This window comes from Merops nubicus, unplaced genomic scaffold (assembly GCF_000691845.1).
Source record: "Merops nubicus isolate BGI_N331 unplaced genomic scaffold, ASM69184v1 scaffold132, whole genome shotgun sequence".
Taxonomy (NCBI): domain Eukaryota; kingdom Metazoa; phylum Chordata; class Aves; order Coraciiformes; family Meropidae; genus Merops; species Merops nubicus.
The window spans coordinates 18,734-41,576 of NW_008591310.1; the positions used below are offsets into that span (position 1 = coordinate 18,734).

General features: G+C 36.4%; 1 protein-coding gene across 1 annotated transcript in view; it reads right to left on the reverse strand.

Moving 5' to 3' along the window:
* Positions 1-22,843, reverse strand: part of LOC103782428 (dynein heavy chain 5, axonemal-like) — a gene marked incomplete at its 3' end in the record, with an annotated part of 50,085 nt that overhangs the window by 17,880 nt on the left and 9,362 nt on the right. The window contains exons 4-17 of the mRNA XM_008950197.1: positions 22,702-22,841; positions 20,856-21,077; positions 20,143-20,280; positions 19,399-19,575; positions 18,489-18,602; positions 16,700-16,807; positions 15,726-15,848; positions 13,708-13,923; positions 11,727-11,834; positions 10,889-10,974; positions 9,791-10,112; positions 5,147-5,353; positions 3,327-3,498; positions 1,906-2,051 (exon numbers count right to left, since the gene is read on the reverse strand). Coding sequence (XP_008948445.1) covers positions 1,906-2,051; positions 3,327-3,498; positions 5,147-5,353; positions 9,791-10,112; positions 10,889-10,974; positions 11,727-11,834; positions 13,708-13,923; positions 15,726-15,848; positions 16,700-16,807; positions 18,489-18,602; positions 19,399-19,575; positions 20,143-20,280; positions 20,856-21,077; positions 22,702-22,841 — 2,279 coding nt within the window. The remainder of the gene's footprint in view (positions 1-1,905; positions 2,052-3,326; positions 3,499-5,146; positions 5,354-9,790; positions 10,113-10,888; positions 10,975-11,726; positions 11,835-13,707; positions 13,924-15,725; positions 15,849-16,699; positions 16,808-18,488; positions 18,603-19,398; positions 19,576-20,142; positions 20,281-20,855; positions 21,078-22,701; positions 22,842-22,843) is intronic.

Sequence of the window (22,843 nt, forward strand, 5' to 3'; positions counted from 1 at the left end):
AGAGTCTTGTTTCCTAAGTCACATGACTCATCCACAGTTAATATAAAGTATTAACATTTATAAAGCCTTTTTCTATTAAAGGGCTCCCAAAACCAAGTGCTTCTTAATTCCCTTAACTTTCCAATGTAGACATGGAAGATTTAATCTTTCTTTAAGTATTAGCCAATCTTATTCCCCATTTAAAGCTACATAGGAAACAGAAGTCTATCAAATGCTGTATTTATGATTAGAATAAACAAGAAAAGTATTAACTGGTGGAAGAAGGAATCGAAGAATGAGATTTAATAAAATCCAGAAATACATTAAAGTATTATGCAGCTTTTCCTTTAATGCTTATTATAAAACTGATCAAGTATGCTTTAGTTACTATAATTTTTAACTATACATGCCTTTTAATTTTTTTCTTCTTTGTTATCTCCTTTTACTTTAAGCTTAATCAAACTGGGCTACCTCCATTTAATTAAAAATCAGTAATTGGAAAAATTCAACCATTAGCAAAATTGAGTCGTTTCCAAATTTTAAGACACAATCTTTGATCTTCCTAATGATTTGGTCTACTTGAGAGAGAAGCCAGGTCTTATTTGCAGTATCACAGCAACTACTAAACACAGTACTCTGGTTTTTTTTTCCCACATCATAACCTTTTTTGCTGCAGTAATTTCATTGATAGAACTCAGTTTTAGTTCCTTTTAATTAAAAACTAAAATAAGCTTACAAACACTGTTGCTATTTTCATTGTACCTGTAACTGGGGTTAGTATATCACTTACTCTGCTAACTCAGATTGGCTGTTGTGGTGTAGCAATTCCTATGTAACAACTCAAGTTTCTTGCAGAAGGTCAACATTTAACAATATCAATTACCATACAGTGTTGAGAAGTTTTTTGTGCTCACTCTCACATATTTTCACTTTAGTGAATATAGGCTTAAATACCAGCCCTACCAAAAAAGCAGCAGCGGGATCAACACACAGCAGCTATGGATTGTGAGGCTTATAAAACATCATTCACTCCATAAAATATATTAAGTTTTACTTTGTATTTAATAACAAGGTGAGCTGTAACAAGGGGCAGAAGAGGAACGGCAAAAATTTAAGTGCACTAAGAGAAATCAAACTTTAATTTGTAGTATTTACAGCTACAAGAGGCCAGGGATAGGGATTATCTATGTGATCTTTTACCATCTTTTCCAAAGCAAAGCTTATTTCAGGAGAAAAAATGGTAGACATATCCTAAAATGCCAGAATATCTCACTATTGTCTCAGAAAAATTATTCTGACAATTTTTAACTAGCTTATACAGCTTTCTAACTGATTAACAACTTACATTTTTACAGTTAATCCTCCTCAACATAGGAGTATTTTGAGGAGGTGAAAGAAGGGCGTTTTCCCAGAATAGCTTCACACAAATACTTCTGAGCATATTTTGCACATCCCATCACCAACTCAGGAGAACTTGGGATGAACAAAGATATTCACCACACTATTGTTTCAATAGTATGTACTCTCTCCTGGCAAAGACTTGGCCTGTCTTGTTATGAAGCTATTCACAGGCTTTAGATAGGCAATTCCCTTATTTAAAGGTTCTAACAAGCAACTATGACAAAAAAAAGACACTCTTGCAGAACAAAAACATTTAAGTTGAGTGATATCAAAACATAAAAGAAATATCATACAGCAGTCGGCTTGACATCAATAAACTCAGAAAATAACATCTCCGCTCAGGACCAATTTGAATTTGGTATTTTTGTTCCTTTTTAAGGTTCCATCCAAACAAGTGAGCATTTCCTTACTTCATTTTCCCAAGTATGCCTCAGTAATTCTGCACTGGTTTTATTTCATAAGAAAGGGAAAATATCTTAATTCAAAGCCATTGAACTCTTCTTTACAAAATTTTTATCTAATAACCTTAGTCATCTGGAGAAATTCCTCACAGCTCAGTGGTTCATCTTCTGGCAACTTACAAAGTGGCACTCTATTCATTTCTTGAAGGACAGCATCAATACGAAATTCAATCAAGTCATTCACTCGATCAAGCAACAACTCCAGACCAGCTTTTGAAGAAAACAGAAGATTAAAGACAAGCTTAAAACTTTGAAACAATAGTCTTTGCAGAGTCCTGCTTAAGTTTTTACTTCAGCAAACTAGGATACTAAATTTTATATTCATTCTACACCTTAACCAGCTTACTTCAACCATGTAAACTTTTTGCCATCTTTTATGCCAAGATTCACCACTGAAATGATAATTAATTTTTTGCACAACATATGCTCACCTATCATATGTTATCCACATCCTAAAAGATAATAAGCAAAATATTAGATATATATGTAAGGTGAGCTTAAAGTATATGTATTTCAAACACACATACATTAAAATTCAATTGAGGTTCTGGAATATTTCTCCTATAGCTTGAACTAGTTACTGCTTGGCAAACCTACTAGTAACAAACTTTTGACAAATAAAATATTTATTCTTAAAAAAAAATGTTAGAAGCCAAATAACAGTTAACAGAAAACAATCACTAGAATTTTCACAGTTTAGTAGCAATTTTCTTTCAATGCAAAATTGAAATAGCAGCAAGGTTCCTGTTCCAGACTCAAACTAGTTGTATTATTCAAAATTAAATAAAGTCCAGTTAGCATCCAAAATGCATTTTAATTTGCGATTTCAACTAAAGAAAATTCCCACTATAGCTACTTATATGCTTTTGAAAAGCAAAATCTGTTTGATGTAGTAATTATGCTGAAGCAAAAGGAAGTTGTTATCTTCAGAAACAATTACACATCATATAATGTTGTGATAATCTTTTGCAAAGACTACAAGCTCATCTGTTTTCTAAAGCTCTTGTCCAAGTTTTGTGTTCATTAGTTTTAAAGAGAACGACGTTTAAGAAAAAGGTTAAAATGAAAAGCTATTGAGCAGTGACACTGCCAACTCATTCGAGATACTATCCCCTGAGAATTTGTTTTGCACATTATAGAAAAAACAAAGCAAGATGAAACCTAGGAGAACTTTTCAGAATGTAGATATCATTCTTTGAATTCAAAATACATAGGACCTTTTCCACACTGCTTCATGCTTGGCTTAATCCTTACTGACCATTGGGATCCCATCCCTATTAGTCAAAATTTGATAAATAAGTGAGACAAAAAGAAGGTACTATTATAAAGCAGAATTTCAATGAAGTACAGGACAGGTAAAAATTCTGATTTCTTTCACGTATAAGTCAGTTATAATAATCATACATAGGATAGTAAGCTCAATAATATAGCTTGCATTTATACAGAAGCAAAGCAGAAGTTGATGAAAGGAGGCAAGTGTCTTACCCAGCTTGTAAAAAACTGTATTGGTATATTTCTCAATATTCAAAGATGTCCAGGTCAGCAACACTAGACCTGGCTGGATAGCATCATCTACATCCGCTAACCAAGGAGCCATCAGTTGTTCAACAGGGGGCTGTATTTTCATTTTGATTCTTTTATATTCTGCCAGCATCACCTGAAATAAACAGAGAATGAAGCATTAGTTCATATACACTATTTTGAACTTCTTCACATGGACATATTTATCACAACTTGAATTAAGAAAATTCCTCTGGGGGGACATCACTGAAACTCTTAAGAAATGACAATTGTTTGAGAAATATTTCCATTATTTTTGGCTGAAATTCACTATTTTTTGTTCTTTACAATGATGCAATTATTACTTCACATGGAAATTCATCTTTGTAGGTTGTATTGGTTTTAGTTGGGATGAAGTTAATTTTTTTCATAGTGGCTCGTATGGTGCCACATTTTAGATTTGTGACCAAACCAACGTTTTGGCTGTTGCTGAGCACTGATCATACTGCAGTTAGGCTTTTTCTGCTTCTCACACCACCCCACCAGTAAGTAGGCCAGGGACACACAAGAAGCTGGGAGGGAACACAGCCAGGACAGCTGACCCCAGCTGCCCAAAGGGATATTTCATACCATATGACATCATGCTCAAAAATAAAAGCTAGAGGAGGAAGAAGGAAGTAGGACATTCAGAGCTCTGGTGTTTATCTTCCCAAGTAACCGTGATACAGCCCTCTTTCCTGGAGATGGCTAAACACCTGCCTGCTGATGGGAAGCAGTAAATTAATTCCTTATTTTGCTTTGCTTGGTTATGCAGCTTTTTGCTTTATCTACTAAAAAGTCTTTATCTCAGAGCACATGCTTTCTCTTTTAACCTTCACATTCTCTCCCTCATCCCACTGTGGGGAGTAAGCAACTGTCTGGGTGATGCTTAGCTGCCTAGCAGGGTGAATCCACAACACAGAAAAATATCAGACTCTAAATGAATGTTCCAGGAGACAAAAAGGCCCAAGGAAACAACGCATCTAAGCCAACTTTTCAGCAGCAGTATTAGACCAGCCTTATTAGAGCTTTAATACGGGGTTTGGTTTCTAATGCATTTTTAACCTCTTATCTAGCTTGATTTGGAAAAAAAAAAAAAAAAAAAAAATCTTTGCAACAACTTTATGACTTAATATGACTTTTTTTTTCATTTCAGCTATAGTTTTCTGGACACCTGTCTTTGAATCCTCATCTTGAGTCATTGAGAACCTTTGTTTGTAAGCAGACAAAATGATCCAAAGAATTTAGAAGATAGGAGAAAGGGAAGATTTAGCTTCTCTCTTTTCAACTATTCCACAGACAATCTGTGTAAAACACCGGTGGCAGGAAGTATGTGCTGCTACTTGCTGGATGCTTTACATTTTTGAAAGGCATGTAACCTGTTACTTCCTCCCAGCTATGATCTCAAAACAAAGTGCATTCAACATTGCCTCCACTAATGGATAAGATATAATTGCTTATCATTTAGAAAGCTACCAACAGAGCAAGTCATCTCGTAAACCTCCTTTCCTCCCCATCCTCATCTCTTTCCCAAGCTCTGCACAGCTTTTCTAAACCCATGCATCTTTAAACTGGCTTCACAGAAAATGCAAAGCCAAGGAATTAATTTTTAAAGTGCCTCCAAACAGTCATAAAGATAAAAAATACATTTTTCAATGTTCTCTTAATGCGTAATAGTTGATCTTCATTTTTTGTCTTTGTTATGTTTTGAACCTAGACATCTTAATGTACACTACATGTACATAAAATAACTACAATAAACCCACATGCAAATTGTTGACAATCTTCTTATACCAGTCTCTCTTCTGTTGAATAATACTTGCAGATGGCGGGATTTCAAGGCACATGTGAGCCATGCAATCTGTTTCTCTGATTAAAGTTAATATTTGAGAGTCAAAATTCACTAATAATTCTCCTGTTTCCGGAGCTTTTACCAAGAGAGATGCCTGAAGTCCTGTTCTAGTGAATTCAATCTGCAGGGAAACAAAGTCATCATTCCTGATCAGATAAACCAGTACAATGAAATACTTTGTTTTGCACATAAATAACACTTTGGTAGATACTAAGATTGGGTGTTGCTGATAATAAAGATTGATATGATATGAATCAACAGACTTTACTAACATAGTCTGTATGTATCCAAACACTTAACAGTCAAATTAACTGTTCTTTATCCAAGCAATATTTTTTCTGTTGATTCCTGGATATCATAATCTGCATTCCACAGTCCAACATCAAAATCAGAGCCATAGACTATCTTATTTCAACCCTCTTACATCTGAGCTCTCATTTCCTTAAAACTTATTGCACATTCTGCGATAAGGCTGCACACAACCTCCTTGATGAACTATATTATTCTTGGATAATTTATTAAAATATCTTTTGAATAAACTTAACATTATTTCTCCTTCTGCTTGTTTTCCACTACCTAAAATATATACCACACTTCAATCATAATGGAACTCCAAATTATATCTTATATCCTACAACCTCTGGGCAAATTTTTTAAAAGACTAAAATTAATGTTTATAATAATGGGGTTTTAATTGTTAAAAGGGAAGCCTAATCACACTACTGGTTTAACTGCCTTATTTGATTATTAGAATATCCATTTATTCTCTGTGTGATTAGAAGGGAAATTATCCACAAGACTGCCACACATGGAAAATCTGGCTGATATCAGGAAGAAATCATGCTTTAGGTAGGGAAATCTTTACTACATGAAAAACTTTGCTGATATTCTCATTTTCCAGTTGTCCTTTATTGACTTCTCATATTTCATGTATCACACTACATTGAGATGAGGCTTGGGTTTAAGCAACAGTTTCATAACCTCTTAGATTGCTTTTAGAGTACTTTTTATGCACCACACTGAAAATTTGCACCTCCTTTCAATGCCTAAAATATAGCTTGCTATACTGCTTGCTCCAGCTGTTATCATGTATTATTATGACATTTTACATAGCATTTTTAAAAAAATCATCTAATCAAAGTTTTGTCAGTGAAATTGTCATGCTTTGTCTACTAGCATCAAAGTCACTCAGCACAGCTGCCTTAAATAGGAACTGGTTTGGTTTTGTTTTTTCCTGCAAAGTTCACCAGCAAACCTTACCACACTCTTTGGACTTCAGATTCATTATTCCCATTATCAATCTCTTCCTCTCCCATTTATGGCTTTTTTTCATGCAATTTCATTATTAAGGTAACAGAAATACGGGGTATATTGAAGGCACAAATATTACACTGTCAAAGAACAATAGTAACTTTGACACTTCCTGGTACTTTATTATTTTAATATGTCCTAGTTGAATGTCATTGTCTATAGCACAAAAAAAAATAATGGCTTTAAATCTTACGCCACTTTAAAAAAGTGGATAAACAAGGTAGTAACCATCCAGCAACAAACAGGCAGAAGGTGGAAAAAGCATTCAGAAATATGAGAAAGTGTCACTAAGCTTAACTATTCCCACCATATAGAAGAATAAAAAGAAGTAGGAGCTACAGTCCTGTTTCTATTGCATTTGTATTCCCCACAGGACACTCATCCCTATCTCGTTTCCATTTTGTTCAGTAGAGCTGGAGCTCCACCTTGTGTTCTACGATACTCGTGTCCACACCCATACCCGCTCTTGCCTCCAGAAGACAGGAGGCTACTGAACAGTAGTCAGATGTTTTTGCCACATCTGGTACAGAAGTGCATTGATATTAAAGTGGATACACTTTTCATGTATGTTCAAGGTATGTGTGCTCGTTTCAGAAACTTGAAACTGTGTTCAAATCCTTCTCCCTTTGTTCCCACATAATGAATATAAGGTTGGAGCAGGTTCAGCAAGTTTATATAGCTACCACGTGCAATTTGACTCTGCTACAGGAGAAACCAGTACTTGTAGAACAGATCAGATCACTGGAACCTCACAAAGAAAGGTATCAGTTCAGGGCCTCGGATGTTACAGTCATTTTGTAAAAGATAAAAGGAGAACATACTTGACTGCTCTGTCAAAGCATGGTATATATCAGAAAACCTGGTCACTAGATCATCTGGCCAAAGGAGACTGATGTGGCCCCAAAAGAAGCACATATTATCCTAAGACTTCAGAGCTAAAACAGGGAACACGTTTTAAAAGTGCCCAGACAAGGCCACGGTAGCAGCAGCAAGTACTATTCAGTGAAAGCAACCATCAGCACACGCGGGACAATGCAAGGATCCAGCACACTACCAGCATCAAAACAGAAACTGAGTCCAAGCCAGAAACACTAAACAAATGTCAAAGGCTTCCTGAAGTATCACAGTTCCTCTTCCATAAAACACTAAGGATACACACACCATACCAGCTCTCTGTGAAGAGCACATGAAATCAAAAAACGGGCTCCTGAAGTTACCAGAATAAGCACTTGAATTCAAAGACAGAATTTCTAAAGTATAACAGTTGCAATTTTTACTACTGCCTGGGAGGAGAACAAACTTAGATTGATGTACCCGAAATTTCAACTACAATGAAAGAACAGCTGAGGAAATGCTACTCAGGTTCCTTGATTCCCAGCTGGTAGACAACACCAGATTAATCATCATTAAGATATATCCAGCACCAGAACTAAGGCAATCTGAATACAGCATATTGTATGACCTCTAATAACGTAGTCACTCCTGCTTTAGTATACTAAATTAACACAAACACTTCCACTTACAGTGTCAGACAATCAAACCTCATGATCCTTTAAACCTTCACAGCAAATGCAAGTGTGAAGGGGGAGAGTCAGGAACTCTTAATATATTCAGATGGGACAAGAGACAGAAGGAACCTCTGTTTTCAGGGCTGGTGACTAACTTTGAGAAGATTGATATTTATCACCATCAGAGATTTTCACACTGTACAGAAGTTGGGGCTGAGCTCCAAGAATAGGAGGCAGATGCACTGCTAATTGTACCACTGTCTTCAAAACAGTCATCTGGAGATTCTGATCCTTCTTTTTGAGATTTGAGAGGCTGAGGCAAATTTCCTTACAATGCGCTTTTTGACAAGGCAGCAAAGAAACAGGAGGTGGAAAATATGCCAATAGGATAATAGAAATATGCAGACATTTCAAGGCTATAAACTAGTCCCTGCAGAAGCCATCTGATAATATGAAAGCAGTCAGAGATTCTGTGTACAAAACCCAAGGGGGAAAAATCAGTCACATGAGGTTTAGAACTTAAGGTAAACCATGTTTTCTGATGAATATTCAGATGACAGTGTTCTGCCTTACCAAACAGTTGACAGGAAATTAAATAGCTCTGTACTGGGTCTCACTGGGATGGAGTTATTTTCTTCAGAGACACTTGTACAGTGCTGTGTTTCAGATTAGGAATCAAAACAATGCTGATAACACAGGAATGTTTTAGCTGTTGCTGAACAGCACTTGCACAGCATTGAAGTCTTCTCTCTTTCTCACTCTGCCCCCTGCAGTGAATAGACTTGGGGGAGCTGGGGGTGTACAAGAGGTTGGGATGGGACAAAAACAGGCACATGTCCCAAAATAGCAAAAGGGATGTTCCAAATAATGCCATATAACTTCATGCTCAGCAATAAAAAGGGAGAGGGAGAGGCTAAGGGGATTATCCATCTTTTGCCCTGAAACTGGCTGGACACTGGTCTACCTGTGGGAGGTGGTGAGTGATTCTTTGCATACCTTATTTTGCTTTCTTTCTCTCTTCCTCCACTTCTCCTTCACTTCCTAAATTTCTTAACTTGACCCACAAGTTTTCTTGCTTTTACTTTTCCTTTCCTCTTCTCTGCCTCACTGCAGGTGGGCAAAGGGAAGTGAGCAAGTGATCATGTGGTGCTTAGCTACCTACCAGGGTTAACCCACAACAGGCTCAAAACACACTTGTGCATGGAGTATGCTATTAATTCTACAGGATGTTCTATCTGTTGAGACTGGATGCTTTATACATGAACATTCACTCCGTGTGCCCACAGATTACGCTCAAAAACCAAATCCATATTGTCCAGACCAGAAGAAACCTCCTGCTCCTGCTTTTATGTTAAGATAATCAGCTGACCAAACTCCTCTCCCCACATACAATGTTCTTGCACCAGAGTCAGTAGCATTTAGGCAGAAACAGAGAGGCAGCTAAAGCTACCACCGAATCATTATATATTTCCATAACAAGTATTTTTCAGTACAATATCTTAGCTATAATGAAGGTACTTCACTTGTTCCTAAATTCAGCTACAGGCAGCACAGGCATTGTTTATTAACAGAAACACTTGCCAAGTATCTTTTCTTACTCCATCTAACTTTCCTTCTTACTCTCATCTTTCTTACTCCACCACCTGCTCTGTAAACCTAGGTGTTATTAGTCTACCAACAACAAAAACTCCACCACTTTTTAAAAAAAGAAATATCCTACTGAAAATCAGCCGTTTTACCTGCTGAAGCCATCCCCTGTGGTAGATCACCTCAAACTCCACAAGAACTTTTGCTACTTTGTTGTAGTTGTGGATTATGCGCTTGCCATCTGGTGTCTGGAGAAGAGCTGGGTGCTGCTGGAAAGACTCCATGGGCTCCTGGATCCTATGGAATAGGTGGCGAGCCCACAAGATCTTACCAGCTATTGGAGGCAGATTACGAGCCAGTGGAGGGTCCTGCTTCTGCCTAGTGTAGATCTTACAGACTGTTTCTATGTCATGGCCATAGTTTTGAAATATTTTCTGATACTTTTCATCAATGCCAAGATTCGGGATTTGTAACCTGCTTAGAAAAATAATAATCGTTAAAAAAAAAAATCCTTCAATACTTCTGAAGTTCTTCGGATGCATTGTCAGAAAACACCATCATTCCAGATGCCTTGCATACTTTAGAAAATTGCTACTTTAGCAGCAGAATTTTCACTGAAGCTTGAGCAAATGCTGCCACAAACCAATTCCAAGCAACCACGACTTAGACCAGATGATAAAGATTTCCAAGCAAGCCTACACATTTTCTGTTTTCCCACGATTTTCAAACACCGAGCTAAAATAACATGCAGCAAACTGTAGCCAATCAGCCACTAGCAGTCTACTCCATTAAACAGATTATCAGAAAACTGATGCAATAAAGACTGAGGCTGCTCTGCAACAATGAGAACTTATAAGGACAAATTTCACTGTTTCTTAATACAAGCACTTTACTCTCTTCTAACTACACTGTAATAACAAATCAATGTCATTGTTCAAGGACAAACCTAAGGCAAATATGCTAACAGCCATACAGTATTCCTGTACTTATGCTAATTTTGAAAGATGAAGTTCAAAGTCCACTTAAATTTTGCATTTTCCAATACAAAAAAACTATGGGATTTATTCATTTACAGAGCTGAGAATATATCCCTTAACAGAGCTGAACATTTGAGTGAGTGGAACTTGAGCTCTTTTTTGCTTTGTCTTTAAGAAGACGCCTCCTGCTCCACTCCCCCCACTTCCTACCATACTCAACGTGTTATTTACATCACCTGGCAGAATTCTAGCAATCTAGACAGGACACAGTACCTTTCAAATTTCTTCAACATATTCAATGCTCTTTCAGTGTTCAGAGTATTTTCCAGAGTGACGTCCATGAACTTCCTTAACTGATCCTGAAGAAGAGCAAATAATTCTACTACAGAGAAGTACATAAGGTACACATCTCAAATATGCCAGGTCAGGTATCATTTGGCAAGATGTATCATGCACTATATTAGAACATAATTTGTTTATGTGAAACTAACTTCAGTAAGTATCAGTTTTCCCTTTCCTCCTTCCCTCAAGAATGAAACAAAGTAAAACAAACTTTCAAGGCATTTTCTTTTCAAGTCCCCTCTGTAGCTGTGTAACCAACAAAAGCTTTTTTATCCTCAAATGTTCCATTCTGATAGCCCTCAAAGAATGCTTGCCTCCCTCTTCCACAGCCAAAATAAGCCACGCATTTTTTTTATTTTTTTTTGTTGTTGTTGTACAGATACCCTTTCTTCCCACGAACTTGTGGTTTCAGAACCGTGGCAATTAATTAACCAGTTAATTATCTGACTTGTGTTATGCTCCCATTCTTCCAATAAAGTAATCCATTTTTATGTTATTTTTGCTAGTATAACTTCCAAATAAAGTACACTAATGGAAAATGCTTTTGTTGGAGGTTCTTAAGGCTCTTTCTGGCCTATTCCACTAAACTGGTTGAAAAGTTAGATAATAAATGCAAGCTTTAAAGTGAAGATACGTTAGAAAAAATGTTTCAATTTTAGAATACAGACTTTGAGATCTGCACAATCTGTTTGATGGTAACTCAGAGGGATACTTGTTTTCATGATTATTCATCAGTAAATTAAATTCTTATTTGAATCATAAAACATACATGAAGATCATTTATGCCTTTGCAAAACTCTTCATAGTCGTGGTCGAAATCAGTATTCCGTTGATCCAAGAAATTGTAATGTCCTTTCTTCATGATGTCGACAATGCTCTGAACAGTTTCACAGAAAAGGAAAATTATCACCAAAAAAGCCCTGGTTTATAAAAAAGACTTACACACCAAAACATTTAGCACAATAGTCTGTGCACGTTCACATTTTACTTTTGCCATTAGTTACCAATGTTTGCTGAGCAACATAAGTAAATCACTTAAATGACAGGAAACAAGTTGGTGGAACTGGCATATGAAATTCATGTGTATTTACTTCTGTTTTAAGTCAATTAGAACTGACAGAAAGTACAGACTCTTGCTTTTCATCAAAGAAGTGTTACCCATTAAATACTCTCTCAAGCAGAGGTTCATTATTTCAGTTTAAAAGTTAACAAAGTTGAACATAAAAAAAAAATCATTACTATTTTCCATGTCTTTAAATTAACTGATTCCAGAAAGAAACAGACTACTCAAAAGTCATAGTACCAGCACAACACTAGCCAAGAACTTATTATTCCTGGCTTCTCTTACACAGCTGCTGTCCACTCAAACAAAAGTACATCTTCATCAGCATCTCCCTTGAGCTGTACAGAGAGTTAAAGGATTTCTAATGATGAACCCCTGTTTAACATCTCCTAGTAGTTTACCACAGTACAGCTATGAAGCTCAGCATATTTTCAGCTCAGCAGACTTCCACCATTTTATTATGTCAACTGAACTTCAGGTTTATTGCTTTGCTGTAAACCTAACTATAGCTATGGTGCATGTCAAATGCTTCAGTACCTCCATTTTGTCATTCTTAAATAAGTTCAATCACTTTCTGCCTTTTACGCATGCTATCCAGAACCTTCCATGCAGTATTTTCTACCTTAGTATGTACCCTTTATTGTATCATCTCATCATCATTTATATGTGTCATGTATATATCACCTTTACTTGCCCCCTTGCCCCACAGTACTAGATCTCACGCAAAGCTTTTACTTTAGGACTTGAGTGCTGCAACGGATAATGCAAACTCCATACATTGACTATTTCTGATTTATTTTAATATTTACAAATGTCATAATTACAATGCTGCACTAAGAAAGACATACAATAAGTTAAGGTAACTCGGGCTTGGTAAAAGCAGGGAAGACTCTACTTGCTAAAAAAGAAAGTTAATCTCAGAAGGAAGGAAGGAAAGGAATCTGATTTAGCATATTTATATTCTTAGAAGAGATTCATGTTGTTCAGGTCTCACTCCTACTAAATTAAAGGACCAAGAAAGAAATCTTAATACTAACAAGCAAAGGGATTTTGCTGTTACAGAAGAAAAAGCCTAAACTTGAAAGGACTTCCAGAGCAAACAAGCTAAGTCATTTCTCTTCCTCGCTTGCCCTAAAGATAGCTGTCTGTGAATTAACTCTTTCTGCCCTCATAAAACACAAAGCTGCTGATTGTGCTCTAGATCTAGAGTACAGATATTAAAGGAACCTAATAATCTGTTTTGCTGGAGTTAAGCTCACTATTTCTGTAATGAAACACAGTAAATCTGAGAGTTCAAGGTTTTGAGGGGGGATGAGATGAAGACAGTCTACAATTTTGGACACAGTATACCTTCATAGCTAGCAAAATATTTGAAAAGATAGAAAAGTGACACTTCTCATTTTTTCTTCTGATCATAACACAAAACTGTGGCTCCTGTCACAAAGTCCTCTCATTTTTGTTGCTTTTTTCAATCAACACTGATTTTAACATATCTTTCTCACACATACACGTGCCTCTCTTCGTATTATGGGCTTGCTTCTCCAGCAATCACATATTTACATCACTATAACCCAGTAATTTTAGCAGAACTTAGAGGGGTTTTTTTTCTGGATAAACACTGTTCTAATTCTCATAAATATTTAAAGTTCAAGTTGGACTGACAAGATACACAAAATTTCCTGAGTACCTCATATTTTGTGATCATTCCTTCCAACCCCTCTATCTTAGACTCCTGTAGAACTGAGTAGGTTTTCATAGTATTGAAAACATCCATTATCTTTACCAAACGCCGATGAAAGGTTTCAAATTTTCCAAAGATATACATCTCACTAAAATCAAACTGTCTTTCAGCTGGATTTCGTTTCAATTTCTCTTTTGTCTTGTGAAAGCAATTTTGATACTCCTAAAAACAAAGAAGAATTTAAAAGAAGAATGTCAAGATTATAATAAAAGGCACTGTCATCAGCTAGAACAAAATTTATGCAGATATTATCCTAACTCGACAGCAAATAGAAGTTTAATCAATAAACAATCATGAACACTATGAAGACAGTAACACAATTTGTCTTTGAAAACTAACCCAACAATACCATAACAGGATGACACATTTCATCAAAAGAATGAACTGCACATGTATGTATCTGTACATTCTGTCCTTAACTAGCATAAAATTCTGTTCCCTCCATTTTATAGCAGGGGTTGATGTATATACTGCAAGTGTTTACTGAACATCCAAAAGGACAACCCAGATTTCAGAGTCTGAAAACAACAGTTGTGTGCTGAGCAGTTGTGTTGGATAATAAAGTTTCAAATTCTCCAAAGCCACCATCCAGAATAAAAAGCCTGAGTTAGAATGCTGCTCCATAGCAGCTTCCAGTTTTCATTCTGCTTTCTTAACTGGGCACAAATCTTCTCCAAATGTGTTACAGTTAAATTCTTCCTAAAATCAGATTACATAGTCAATAGATTGGCTTGAAATGGTTTCTTTCAATAATAGTTCTCTTTAAAAGACAAATTTCATTATTTTTTACCACATATATGTACGAATAATCTTACTTGAAGATATTAATATAAAGGGCCCAGACTTTCCTGAATTGTTAAAGATTCAAATTTTAAGTCTTAATCTATTGATTATTTGACTAAGGCTTAAATAAAAACATAATCCTTCAACATACTTTAATGCATCAGCTGAATAATTTGCTACATCTTTATAGAAATATACAAATTTACTACCTGTTGATGGTAAAAGTTCATATAAATTTACACTAATACGTGCTAGAACTATGCAAGATTTGTAGCTTCAAAAGGTGTCAGGACAAAGTTCTAGTCTTCCAAGCATATAATATTAAGGAATCAAAAAGTAATAACAGAGAACCTTCCAATATCCGCAGTGAGGTTATCAAAAAGACAGAGCAAAGCTCTTCACGGTAACATGTGACATGTGGACAGAGACCAAGAGGCAATGGGCATAAACTGAAACAGAAGTACTTTTGACTGGGTGTAAGGAGAAAAATCTTTCACCCTAAGGACAGTCAAGCAGTGGAAAAGGTTGCCCAGAAGGTTGTGCCATCTCCCCATCCTTGGGGAACTTCAAGACAGGACTGGCTAAAGGACTGAGCAACCAAGTTTGATCTCATAGCTGCCCCTGATTTTGCTTTGAGCAGAAGGTTGAACTAGATGCCTGCTGAGGACCTTTCCAAGATGAATGAACTTATGATTCTATGTTCTAAAAGGAAGGAAAAAAAAAAAAAAATCCCAAAATAGTCACAGAAGTATATGCAAAAAAATACCAACAAGCCTATGCAACCTGAACAGATGAATTCTTCTCTGTTCACTAAAATTGCACTTTCTAAAGGTATAGCTTGTCCACATATCTTTGGAATATGTTCAGCTATCACACATTCCTCATCAATGCATGAGAAGAAACTTTTCTAGAAAAGTTCAGGCGTGAAACTTCAAGTACTTCTCATATAAGAAGCATAGTTAAGTTAGGCTAAGCATCGAAATCCTGCTTCTGGAAGATCAACACTGGGCTGAATCCCCTGTTAGTTGTAATATAAATGTTCCAGTTCCAAAGGGTATTTTTCAGTTGTTTCATTTTCCTTGCTTTTAACATTGCTTCCTCATATAAAACAGAAGTCTTTCTCATCATTTTCTCCTAAATTTCACCTGACATTCTATTTTCTACATGCTCCTACCACTTACCTGTTTAAGCTTAATGGCTGCTTGTAGCTTTTCCATAACTCTCTCCTGAGGTTGATTCCAGATAGTGGCCGTATTGTTGTTTGTAATGTAAGATTTACATGCTGTGATCATCTGATTGGTCACCTAAAAACAGTTATAACTTTGTGAAAAAAAACAAACAAACAAACAAAAATTTCAAGACCAAGCAGATTTTGCCTTTTTTTCCAATCACATCGCATACCTCTGCCACAACTGTCCTAAAGCCTGCAAAACAGCAATACCAATTCATAGAATCATAGAGTGGTTTGGGTTGGAAGGGACCTTAAAGATCATTTAGTTCCAACCCCCCTGCCACGAGCAGGGACACCTCCCACTAGACCAGGTTGCACAAGGCCCCGTGCCACATAGACAGACTGTCCTCCTTGCAATATCCAGCCTCCAGACCACTACAACACTCAAATATTGTTGATTAACTGTGCTCATCCTGAACCTAAACAGCTTGTACCTACCTTGAAATTCAAATTGAGGACTACAAAGTCATAAGAGCAAAGATAAAAACAAGGGCCCATGAGACTATGCTGATTAAAGAGTAGGTTGTCCTTCCAACTCCATTTTCTTCTTTATGCAAACATAGGGAGGTTTTAAGGGCTAGATAAATTTAACATAATTGATTCTACAAAAAAAAACAGGTCAGCACAGGCAAAACTAGATGTAACAAGAAGTTCCTCAATCTATTCACACATGACTGAGATTAGTCTTGATCTTCAAGAAGTCTGGAAAATGTTTAGAAACTCCAGATTACATACAATAAAGTAAGTTCTAACTTTGAAGTATTTTTACCACTATTTCCAATTCTCTATACATTCAAAAAGCAGCATTAAATTGACTGAAATGCTGCCCCTTCAATTGCTTGGTCCCTTTCTCTTTTATGTCTCTCACTCAAGCAACACCACAAAAGATATCTCTGCAAATTTCCATTCACACTAAGCACCAACCTTCACAAACAGCAAGGATATCTTTTCAGATGTGTTGTAATACTGAGAGATACTCTGAATCATTTTAATTGCATTTATGAGTCCTGGAATAGCATCCAGCATGGACACCTAGAAAGAAAAACACAGTCTGGACTCTGCTCAGTACTTCTGTTTTCCATACATTAGCTCGACACCTAATTGAATAATGCAAGATTGTTATGAACATGGTCTTCCTAACATTTCTGCCTGTTTCCCTGGGCCTCTCCTGCAGAGCTGTCTGACCAACTTTACCCTTCAAGCTCTACAGTTCAATCTGGGGAAAATTTTTCACTAGAGTCTTGGATGGAAGAATCCTGGTCAACAAATGAAATTTGATAGAGACAAAGGCAATTTTAAAAGTACCACTTATTTTCACAAAGCGTATATTCGTGCATCCTTTTGCTAAGCCCGTTGTAAGCCTGTATGCAAAGAGAGACCAAACATTGCATTAAGCCTCATGGCACTCGCTTGAATAAAGGAGCTATGAAGAGTAACTTTCCTATAGTACAGGCATTTAGATCATAAAAAAAATATATACAATAAATGACATGTCTGGGAGGAAATAATCTTAGATCTCATTCTTTGGGTAAAAATGATAGTTTTACTGTATTGACAAACTGGTTCTCAACATGTTACAGGTAAATATCAGTAAGGGAAAACTTCACTCTCCATGCTGCAATGGCTTCCACCCAAAGTGCTACACCCTCTCAAAACTAAACATCCCCAAAGCTGGCACTGCTTCCTCCTTGCTAAAAGGCACCACAGGGAGCGCAGAGCAGATCAAGTTCAACAGAACCTGCACAGTGCCAATAGCAAGTGTGTTCATTTCAACTCTGCTTTGTATGGTCAGAGCGACTTCAATATTAGATGAGGAAACACTGGAAGAACACAGTGTTCTAACACCATCCAGTAAATGGAAACAAACAGAGCCATACCCCGGTTGCCCAGAGCACTGTTTGGAAGCAATTTCACTTTGGGAAAAGCATGGAGAGGGAGGGAGAGAGAGAGAGAGAGAGAGAGAGAGAGAGAGAGAGAGAGAGAGAGAGAGAGAGGTAGAATGGTCAAAGTTTTGAGTCTTCATGGCTACTCATCATATTTCTCTGACTGCCAAGACATATACAGGCAGTTACAAAACCAGTTTTAATAAAATCAGCCATTTGCTGCCTACTTTAGTAGATAATGGGACAAGAGAGAATCCTTCCTCCTATCCCATGCTTTAGGTTAGTGTCCTGGTTTGGTTTCCTACTTGTTATGCTTGCATCGTCCTGTTACTGTAAGAAGGTGACTTGTATTTACCCCTTAATATTTACATAACCATATTTACATTTTCCTAACCCAAGAAGCTGAAAATAGCCTTATAAGCGTTATGCTAAGTGTGACTTGAGTGCTGACACAAGGACAAAAGCCCAGCCTTTGTCTTTAGCATAGCACTAGCTTCACTTTCACCTCTTTCATCCTTTTTTTTTTTTTCTTTAAACTCACAAAAATTTCTCCTGCTCTCATAGCATAGAAACCAGTTTCATCATCAAATCAAAATCTTCTTGAATACCATGGCAAGAAAATAACAACCACTTCAGTTTATAGCCATAAATTCCCACTTGGCCACTTTCAGCATAACTAAAAAAAAGTCTCAGACTGGAGATACACACCCAAATTGCTACCTGTCTAATTTCCAAACTGATCATACAAAATACATGCATTTTAGATGACTCAAGAGATTTATAGAATTTTTAAAAAGATAAGATTTTAAGAATTTAAAAGTTCTGCTTACAGGATCCCTGTTATATAGTGGGTCACAACATTTTTCCAGAGAATACAGATACTTGACATTATCTTTAGCTTCATTTGCTGCATCTGTTATGCAAATATCCAACACTCGCCAGTTCTAAGAACAGAAAGTTGAAAAGAAAAAAAACCCACACATTTAAGAAAAACTGGTTTTGTCATTCACATTTAAATACATTTGAAAGCACAGATCTATTACATCAGAGTTACGCTGGTTACGCAAGATGAAGAACAAACAGGTCCTTGTGTTGCTTCAATAACTTGACTGTGAGCATACAGTTTATTTAGACCACTCAGCCCAAGAAGTTATGTCAGTAGTAGTATCAAGTTAAGCTGCTGTAAAACATATAGACAACATCTGTTAACTATTTTTTCATAGTGGACTGATGACTATATAGACACGTATTTATTTCACATCTCTCATTTTGATAAGCCAAGACTTTATTTTATTCACTTATATTTCTGTTTGTGATAGGTGATAACTTTGTTATGTCAATGTGAGAAGTTATGAACCCACAAGCACTTACAGACACTGTAGCAACAAGAGAAAGATTTTAAAGAAGGGTGGGATGCATTTTCTTTTCATTAAACACTCCGTTCATTAATTCAATTTTATGTTTTAAAAATCAACTTCTCAAAGATGTATTTATCAATAAGTATTTATTTCTCTTGAGCCACATGAATGCAATACATTATCAGCCTTTAGACAAAGGGGATTCCCAGTCTTTTCCAAGAAATTAAACTAGTTTTAAACTTTATCCACTCAAGATGAATAACAGGGAGGGCCAAATAAAACAAAAGCTAAAGATGCTTCAATATTTTCCCCACCATCAATGTTACATACATCACCAAAATGAACTAGGGTCTTTACATCTGTAATAATTTAAAACAGAAACCTTCAGCAGTTTGGATTTAGCAGCGGTGAGTACTCCAAGCACTGCCTTCACATCTGGGCTCCTCAGCTGCTCCGTAAGGTAGCTGAATTTTGACAATATCTTTTTCCAGTAATCAAGCTCTGCTCGTGGTCCAAGGTCATCAGCTTCCTTCCTCAGCTGGTCATTTTCTGCAAGAACCTTTTATCATGCAGTAATATTAGTGAGCAATGCTAGTATTTTTAATCTGCACAGTAGCATGGATTCATCCTAGGATTAACGTCCCATAATAAACTACCTAACTCAGCCACCACCTCACATAAGAGACCTTAATTTTGCTTGGCCTTTTTAATTCTCAGTTAAAGAGGGAGTAGTATCTCAAGAGAACTGTTAGCCAATTACATTTTCTGCAAATAACCTGCAAAGCATGTTTCACAGTATGATTTTGACCACTGAGAACAGTGTTCACTGAATTATTGTGCTCCTTTTGCTTTCATTAAATCCACTGGGAATCACTGTTTTCTACTTTAAGAATAGCTGATTAACAAAACCAGGGGACTAAGCTTCGAGAGACGTGTATGCTCCATTTACTAGATGGAAAAAGTTCTCAATAATACTCTCTTTGAGAAGTAAAAGCACATAAAACATGCCAGCAGTACAGGGATTGATCAAATCTAACTTCATAGGAAGGCAGCTATGTGCCAACAGGATTAAACTCATCATCTGCTATATGCAGATGTCACATTTCACATTTGTCCAGTCTATCACCTGTTCAATTTGTTTGATCCATCCTTTCATGCAGACTTCTATTCTTTCAAGAGTATCTATGCTGTTAGCAACCATCAGGTAATCTGAAGGTCCTCTTAGAGTTTTCAGATCATACGTTTCACATTTCTTCAGGCTGATCTAAAACACAAGTTAAAGAAAAATACTAAAATGTTGGAATGTTTATGAGAAATAATACAGGAAGTTTAAAACATAACTGGTTGTCCCACCTGGAGTACCTCACTTCATATTCCCACTTTAAATTAAACAGGTTTGAGCCAGAACTGGGCTCCACAATCTGGAGAATGCACCAGCTTGGCAGCTTTGCTCTCACCCTCTTTCCTTCATGAAGGCCAAGTAGAAATTAACAGTAAATTAGCAGTAAAAGCAACTGTTTGTCAAACATAAATCATTGGTGGTTTAAGAGTGGCCACAGCCCTTGGAGATTCAATAAGTTAATAGCTCTAAAGACCTGGCACCAGAACAATCAAGAACAGAAGCACCTGCAGAATTGTTAAAGCCACAGATTGATGTATGACAAGTTACTGCTGGCAACAAACAAAAGTGTTTGTTTAATAAACATCCAATTTAATAAACGTCCAATTTAATAAACATGATTTCTATGAGTATTCCACAACAGCAGTTAATCCAAAAGCTCCAGAGAAAGAGACATTCTACAGCTAGCTCAATTTCTATTTGCCATATGAACATGCTACCTTTTCCAACAGACTTTGCTGAGTTCCTGATAGCACACTAACAAATGCTTTGAGGGAACAAAGGATGTCCTGCTTAACACTGGAAGCCTGTTGAGTTTCACCAAGCTCAACCCAGTCATGGTCCATAGTCTGCAAGGCTGGAATGAAGACTTCTGATATCAACTCCTCAACACTTTTTAGTAAGCCATCTTGACCTACATTCATCATATTAAAATTCACTTCCTGTAAAAGAAACACAATGCAAGTGAAAATAGAAAATAAAATTTTGCCATTGTATTTATTCCAGTCCTATTGCCTTGATCTCAAATTACCAGTGTATGCAAGTGCTCTTCAAGCAGTTACAGCACAATTCTTTCTAGCAGAGGCTGCAAGATTTGCACAGGGTCACAGATTGTCATATAAAACTGAGGAAACAAAGATCTGAAAACACTTCCAAAACATTATGAGAGTGTAAGAAACCTCTATTTAGAAAGCTCAGTTTATATGGCTGAGTAAAATGACTCCAGCCTGCCACTTCTAAAGCTCTATTTTTTAATATATTCATACATGCAGAGCTATATACACAGGCAGAGTTAAATGTGCTTACTAGGCTTAGATATTAAAAGAATTACCAACTACAGTTAATTCTGACTTGCTGTTGCCCAGAGATTTTGAACCCAGTTTGAGAGAGAACAGTTCACAGAACATCTGCTTTTTAGTCACTCTGACAAAGACTCTGAAAAATTCTAAGGTAAATTACATAAATCTGCCAGCCATTTTTTGCTTCTTTAGAAGGTACTACAAAAATTTTTTTCAGGAACATAACACTGAACAACTTGTACTTAAAGTTTCACACATTAGATGTATCTTCAGACATATCATTTTTACTTTTCAGCTTGTCTCTCCTATTTTTAAGGTATTATCTACTATCAGCAAGAGCTATATCATTACTGGTGAAGAAGTCTGCTTTACACATCTTTCAGCATCAGTTACCAGCTTGCAAGCATTCTTAATAAGCAAAAAAATCTTCAGATGATAAATACTATATAGTTTACTAGAATCTAAGCCAGATCTTTCAAAGTCATTAAAAAAAAATTAACAGGTTAAACATAAAACTTTAAAATATATATCCATAGAAATCAAAAAATAATCTAGTGATGACAGCCACCTCACCCCACTTTGCTCTTCTTGTTTATCTGGGCAAAGAACAGTTTTAAAGGTTTTCCTGGAAAAGATGTGGGAAGTTAAAACTTGCTGGCTTAGGAGCTGTACTTCAAAGTTCTCATTTTAAAGTGTATAGAAAGTTTTTCACAACGCTGAATTCTCATTTAGCCCATCATTCTTATTTTAGCACTCTGATTATTTTGTCCACAACTGCAAGATTCACTAAATTTTACTGTGCTCCTCGCTACTGGAGCACTTGATCCAGCTTTGTTCACTTCAGACTGTTATAGATTTAAGGTATCTTTCAAAAGTAAATACTTGTTTATATGTGATTTGCATATATGGTCTCAAACACAAAACCATTTTTGTTTTTTTAAATGGATTTTCTAGCACTTATTGAAATTTAACGACTTATTGTTTAGGTATCGACTAATCAGTTTTTGTCATTCTGGATTGTCTCATACTTTCTTCCTTAGCATCATTTCTTCATCACAATGATACACTTCAGGTTGCTGCAGCTAGACTTGTCAGGTTTTCCATTCCCCTCCTTTTCGGTCCCATGTTTTATTCAGCCAAACTGTGCCCTTTTGTTCATCCCTCCATGGCAAAGGCTGTCAAATTATGTGCTGAGACCAAATACCCTAAGGTGAAAATGAATTTTTGACAAAACCATGAACAGTGATCGGCCGTCACAGACTCTTACCTGATAGATATTCTCAGTTGTGATGGGTTTAAAAAGACTACATCTAATGAAGAAAATGCATACACCAGTTAATGCAATTTCTTTTCCCTCTGTCACGAATACTTTAGTTTTTGTCTTCTTTGTCAAATGAGAGTTCATTCCT